General features: G+C 29.7%; 1 protein-coding gene across 1 annotated transcript in view; it reads right to left on the bottom strand.

Moving 5' to 3' along the window:
- Window positions 1–6,962, bottom strand: part of LOC106466981 (rhomboid-related protein 2-like) — a 36,722-nt gene that overhangs the window by 23,269 nt on the left and 6,491 nt on the right. Inside the window, exons 4-6 of the mRNA XM_013927293.2 lie at window positions 3,921–4,091; window positions 1,052–1,222; window positions 528–670 (exon numbers count right to left, since the gene is read on the bottom strand). Of these exons, the coding sequence (XP_013782747.2) occupies window positions 528–670; window positions 1,052–1,222; window positions 3,921–4,091 (485 nt within the window). The remainder of the gene's footprint in view (window positions 1–527; window positions 671–1,051; window positions 1,223–3,920; window positions 4,092–6,962) is intronic.

The raw sequence follows: 6,962 nt of genomic DNA, 5'->3' as shown, positions 1-6,962 counted from the left end.
CTAAAGTATATATATATATATATATGTACCACTAATTTATTCTATAGAACTGTTATATGTTTATAGTTAAAAACAATAAAATATTACCTTGCAATTATATGTATTACACAGTGACTACTAGAGTTGTAATAATCTTAAAAGGATGCTTTTTATGGTTAATTATTTCTTTGAAACAGTGCTATTAGTTTAATTGTGATAACGGTTACTAAAAAAAAGTATGGAATACTTTTTTTTCTCTCTCTGTTTTAATTTTCTTTCCTATTCTTTAAATCATATTTACCACTATGATATTTATTTTGCACAGTTAGTTCAAGTTGTTATTACAGTCTTGAGGCATAGCTAGAACAATAAAAGTTAAGAATTGAACATAGTTATATACTATGTGTACAAATATATATATATTATTTTCAAGAGTCACTCTCTTTCAGGACCAAGAGTACATTTTTAAAATCTGAAGTATCTGGCTTGATTCAACACATTATAATATCTAAATAATGTCTCGTACACGTGATAAGCCTAAACCATACCCAGCATGAATAAGCATGTACGTGATGAATCTCCAGGCCTCGTTGCGACGGTAAGGATTGTAGATAAGGGAGCTTTCGATGGGAACGGGACCAGCAGCACTCAGTTCTTTCAGTTTTGCACAGTAATAAATAAAAACACCCAACTAAAAAGATAAAAACCATTAAAAATATTACCAACATAAAATAACCTAAATGTATTACCTTCCATAACATTACCACTAATAATGAAAGGGTTTGTTTCTAATACAGCACAAACTTCTTATTTAAATAACTATAAAAAATAGTCTAAGAAAAATATGAGTAATTTGTGTCAAGTTAATAATTATTTACCATTTCTTGAGTCTGCTTATGAAGTTTAAGTTTGTAAAGGTTACCCTAAAAATACGGCCCATATCGTTCATATTCTTTTAGATCCCTTGTGTAAATGTTCCTTTTCACTCAGAATACTTATAATAATAATCAATGAAAGAGACATATATTATGTGTATTTTATGATACTTTTGTTCAATTTTCCATTTTCTCACCTCTCCCAAACTAGCTACAATCATAAACAGTGGAGGAGGCATACAACTGTACTGCTCCAGATATCTTCGCACTGTGGTAGCTCGTTCGGTTCTCGGTACTACTGCCATTGCTGCAAACCTCACGAGTCTCTGAAACTTTGGTCTGGCAGAGCCCAACTCCATGGCATGAACCTTACGTGTAAAGTATTAGATATGGTGATTAATGAACATAACTTTCATTAAAAGACAAAAACATTAAGCAATCATTTATCCTTTCTCATAAAAATATGCAATTTCTTTAAGGACTGCTCTTTCTCTAACATATAGATGTATTAGTGGCTCTATTTAATGACATATTTAGCTACAAAAAAAAAAAAAAAGAAGCTAAAATTGTAAATACCTACATTTATAAAACCAGTTAACTCTCTCCATATGGGCTCGGTCAATTTGACCGACCACGTGACCTCTTTGCACTCGTTTAAAGTCTTTATAGATTTAATACTTCTAACTTTCAATATAGTGTGTATATCTTCACAAAATTTGGCAGTCTTTCAGTTAATATCATAAGTCTTTCACATACAAAAAATCACATGTTTTAGTGAAGTATTTTTAATAAAAATATAATAAAATAAAGATCTGTCCATGAATATATTGAATATTTGTTTAGAATAGTCCATGTGCACAGTAATTTTTATGTTAAAATTAAAAATACTTTTCTTCATCTCAAATTTCCTTTGTGTAATCATGAAAACTCCTGAATGCATTTCAAAGGTTTTTTTTTAATAAAACTTTATAGTTTATCTGTTGTTTTCTCTACCCTATTTCAAAACGGGATTGGTCAATTCAACCGACCTCGTAACTACCAAATAAAATTGAAAGTAAACCTAAATTACCCTTTTTTCTTTCTAGAATGACTTCAGATCATAACATGAAACTACATTCTTTTATCCTAAATAGCTCTATGTTCATAACAGTAAACATCTATTTATAATTAAATTTTATTGTTTTATTGCCCTTTGAACCGTGTCTAACTACTATCCGTGCCATTATAAGTTGTAAATCACTCGGGGAACGTGCAGCTTAAGTTACGATAACGAATTACATTATCCACGAGCTGTTCATGTGTGTGCCTCGTGAAACATTTTTATAATAATATTATTATTTATTCTGCCTAATCTAATCTTAACAAACCTAAAAGGATCCCTATTTTTACATTTGAGTTACTTTTATAATTATACATAAAGAATAAACACGAAAAAAAAAGAGAAATAAAATACTTAACCAATCTTCTTTTTTCTTGCTGTCCGTTTTTGAAGAGAGTTAACCCTAATTTATTATACTAATGCTAGTAATGAACTTAATAATTTTTATTTAATCAAATAATGCACCAAACAATATAGACTTATAACAAAAAGTAGACAAATTCCTTTACCTCTCAAAATTTTTCTGGCTTTCTTACTATGTGACAAGAACCGTTACAAATTCATCCAAGCTAGTCGTTAACTTTCTCATGGGAACAATGTTGGTTCATTGAGTGAAATTGACATCTAACTTTTCAGAACATAACATTATACAATATGTCATTTCATTGATGAAAACCTTACCTTTCTATTGGTTATAGGTAATATATAATGAAACGTAAGAGAGAACTATCAATGAATTCTGAAAGAGAGGAGGGTGTGGCAGGAGGGGTCTGATTTTCTATTCGGTAGCTCTGTAACCAAACAAAATTGAAGACTACAAAACACTTATCAATGACTAACAGTTTACTGTCACAAAAATGTTCTGTAGTAAAAAGTATTATTCTTGTAGTTTGAAGAAATTCCCTCTAGGTGAACACTGTTAAATTTGAACATCTTTTAACTACACTTGAACAGTTAGTTTTTAAAAAAAGCTTTATCCAATAAAAATATGCATTCTCCAGTCATACCAAACAAATTTTAAAGACTTCTATAAAGTAACGAACTAGTCATTCCTTCAAAGTAGTGAGAAGAAGAAAAAAAAAAGCCAATTTATAATATGTATCACTCCAATGCCTTGTATCCAAACAAGTTTTTTTTTTAAGCACACTATACACAGTATAACCAATGAAATAGCTATTGGGAAGCTTTACAAATTAAGTCACAATAAACAAACCCAACACATATTTTGGTACTGCTTTCAGGTCGAAACACAAGCTAACTTTGTAAATGTTAAACAGCTGTTATTCTACATATATAATTCTACAAAAGCAGAAATTCTTGTGATTAATCTAGTTTGAAATAGTTAAGTAACTTCATAAAATTTAATTTAACATGCTTTACTGGTCATTACCGAAAAACTGAAAAAGTCTTACATTGTTCTGAAAGTTAATTTATGTAAAGATATGTTAGTTTTTCAACAAAGCCTTGCAGGTATATAAAAATCTCTTCCCCTCCAAAATAAACAATAACAAAAAACAATCAATACAACTCAAAATAATACTTTTGATTGTTACACTGAATTGATAATAAAAAAATCAATGAATGAAAATTCTTCAAATTACTTAGTAAACCAATTTTTTGGTCTTGTTTCGATACTACAGAAAAGGCAAATGGAACTATAAATGGAATTACTCTTCAGTTTGACTTGATAATAATTAAACATTGTGACAGTTATTAACTTATCTAACTCTTAATAAAGGACCACCACCAACAAAAAAATTTATCTATTATTAGGATCAAGGTTAATCTTAATTGGTCATAATGTTCTTTTCTACACAGATTAAACTTTTTTTAACAAATAAAAATTCATTACACATGAAAAAAATCTCTAACATTGCTTAAGTTTCTTGTTAATTGACTTTTAATCTATTTGAGTATCTCTGGTCAATATTTGTTTTTATTATTCTTTCATACTTTAAGATTCCTACCATTCGAAGAAACTCCTCATAGCTCAGCATTCGATTGTGGTCCCAGTCAGCTCTTTCCAAAATTTCATCCAAAACATCTTCAGGAAAATCAGAGCTGATCTCAGATGGATCTGACTGGAGAATCCTTTTCAGTTCATCCAGTGGGATCCACCCATCATTGTCAGAATCGTACTATAAAAAAGTTGTTAAAAAATTAGTCAACTACATTAAAGAAAGTTGTGTTTTCAGGAAAAAAGAAAAGAAAAATGGTATATTTTATATATCAATTACTATAATGAAATTTATGAAAGAAACATATCATTAGGAAATTTCATAAGTATAAAATTAGGTTTTTGTGAATAAATCACACATAATAAAAAAAATATTGAAATAAATATAATACTTCATACTGTTTACATGTAATGATTTAATGAGGAAACTAAAAAATGTTGGCAATACATGGCCTGATACTAGGTCATGCTGTATTCATTTTGTCCTCTTATTTTAGGCAGAAGTACCCAGAAATGCAAGGGTCATTAAAAGTTACACAGTTTGGTAAAGTACCTAATAAGCTAAAATCACAATAATGTTATGTAAGCCTCATATGATTACATATAAATCTTTAATACAAGGATGAAACAGAAAACCATTAATGCATAAGAAGAAGATGGAAGAACCAATTATACGTCTTAGAGAAGGAAGTTCATTTGCAATGGATTCCCCACTTATGTTTCGCTTTCTTCTCCCAAGCATACAAGAGAACACAGTGCAATTAAAAAAAAGCCAACTAAGCCATAATGAGTATGCTAACATAGCAGAGATAAGCCTTAAAATTGTGTGTATGTATCAGGTTTTTATGCATGGGCCATATTATTTACAGTATGTGTCTGTGACTTGTTGGCAATAAATTTCAACAATAAATAAACAGCACACAGCCCACTTGTGTTAAAATATTATATTAAAACAATTCAAACATATATACAAATATTTGTTAAACAGTTAATTACCACAGGTGTATCCAGAGCATTATATAATCATTTCTTTTGGTACGGGCTGGTTCAGTTACTTTAGAACACAACTGACAAAACTAATTATTCTTCTCTGCTCTGTTATTACAATACAATCTGTGATAATTTCACTTACGTTAAACTGTTGGTTCCCACAGTTGTATCCAGAGCTTTAAATAATTGTCTCTTTTCGTCAAAGTCCACACAGGTTGGTTCAGTTACTTTAGAACACAATTGACAAGACAAATTATTTCTTCTCTACTCTGTTATTACAATACAATCTGTGATAATTTCACTTTAGAAATTGCCACTATACACCTTTTATGGCTATACTCACAGTCACTCAATCTAGATCTATTTATCTATCTAACTAGCTATGTCTTTTCTCTCGAACTACATTTTGGACACGTATTCACACCATGAATGAGGCCAAGAATGTTCCACACACTATGAGATATTATGATGCAATAATACTCAAACTAATGAGAAAAACATGACACAATAATACGATAATCACCAATTCACAACAACTGAACTACACATGGTATGATTATGGAAGGAATTATTTAAGTATTTGTAATACACAAACTTAATCAAATTCATGATGCATTCAAAAGTTATCACTATAAGTAGATCTTTGCATAATACCATTACCACATTAATTTCTATGCTTTTCAATGCAATTTGCTTAGGGCTTAGGTTCATAGACACATTTTTAATATTTATACTTGTTTTTTATTCAAATTTTTATTCCACAGGTATCATTTCTTTAAATCTAAACTTATATTCCATGGGTATCTTTTTTTTTTAACTTGTATTCTGCAGGTAAACCATTTTTGAATCTGAACTTGTATTCCATTTCTTGAAAGCTAATTTCAAAAACATTAAACCATTTTGAAAATAACTATTGTACAAAGAGATCTAACTTAGACAGTTTAAAACTGTATTAATTGACAGCAATCACACTTTCATATCAAAGAATAAACAGACCAATTAATATTTTTAATTGCTACACATAGGCAAAGATTTCCTAGGTTATGATTTGTTTTCAGTACAAAGCTTGACAATGCGCAATCTGCACTGTGTACACCATGACAATCAAAACCAAAAACTTAGCATTATATAAATCTTAAAGTTAATCACTGAATAACGAGGGATCTCATAAGGTTACAGATATTATCATAAAACTTTAGCAGGAGTTCAGGACTACATGTACTTATAGATTTTTGTCAGTAAAACTAATTGTGTAACCACAAACAACATCAATATCTACAGTTGGAATATTTACCTGTTTTTCATACCAAAGTGTAGTTAAACAAAATAAACCATAAATGTGAATGTAAAAATACAGATTCTCAGTTTGACATAAATATATATTGTGACAATCTTTTTCTGTAACAGGGCAACTAGGCTGTTGAATATAGCCTTACCTAGATTAATAGACACAGTATTTTCCCAAGAGCTATTTATTAACATACAAGACAAAGGACAATTCATGAATACTAGCCAAGTGACATTCACATGCTAATTGGCAAAGACAATCACATTCCTAAACACACAAACACAAACTCACTTTACATGTTAAACTTGACACCCATATATTGAAACCTATGTGGCACTAACTAAAAACTATTGACTCTTTAACTCCTCTCCTAACTCAGCAGTAAAGTATTTACATACTGTATCTCAGCATACATTGGTGCCACCTATATAAAATAATTAACATAACTCTATGTCAAGCTAATCAAAAATAAACACTTTGTACATCCAACATCATGTGACTGTTGAGTTACATCATATACTGTAGTTTAAGTTTTGACAAGACGATTGCACTGAAGATAAGTAGGAAACTTGTAAGTTATTATTAATAGAAGTTATGGGTGTGTAATGACAATATACATTAGTTATTATATGCCAACAGATGCCTGCAATAGAAGGAAGAAATAATACTAACTTCGTACTTCACAATATAAAACAAAAGTGAACTACAATATGGATTTTTTGGTTTTAAATACCTGCAGTAAAATCCCATACTTTTGAATTTTATGAATAAGTT

Source organism: Limulus polyphemus, unplaced genomic scaffold (assembly GCF_000517525.1).
Source record: "Limulus polyphemus unplaced genomic scaffold, Limulus_polyphemus-2.1.2 Scaffold2447, whole genome shotgun sequence".
NCBI lineage: Eukaryota > Metazoa > Arthropoda > Merostomata > Xiphosura > Limulidae > Limulus > Limulus polyphemus.
Note: the sequence above shows the minus strand (reverse complement) of the source record. Positions and strands in the feature narration are given on the sequence as shown.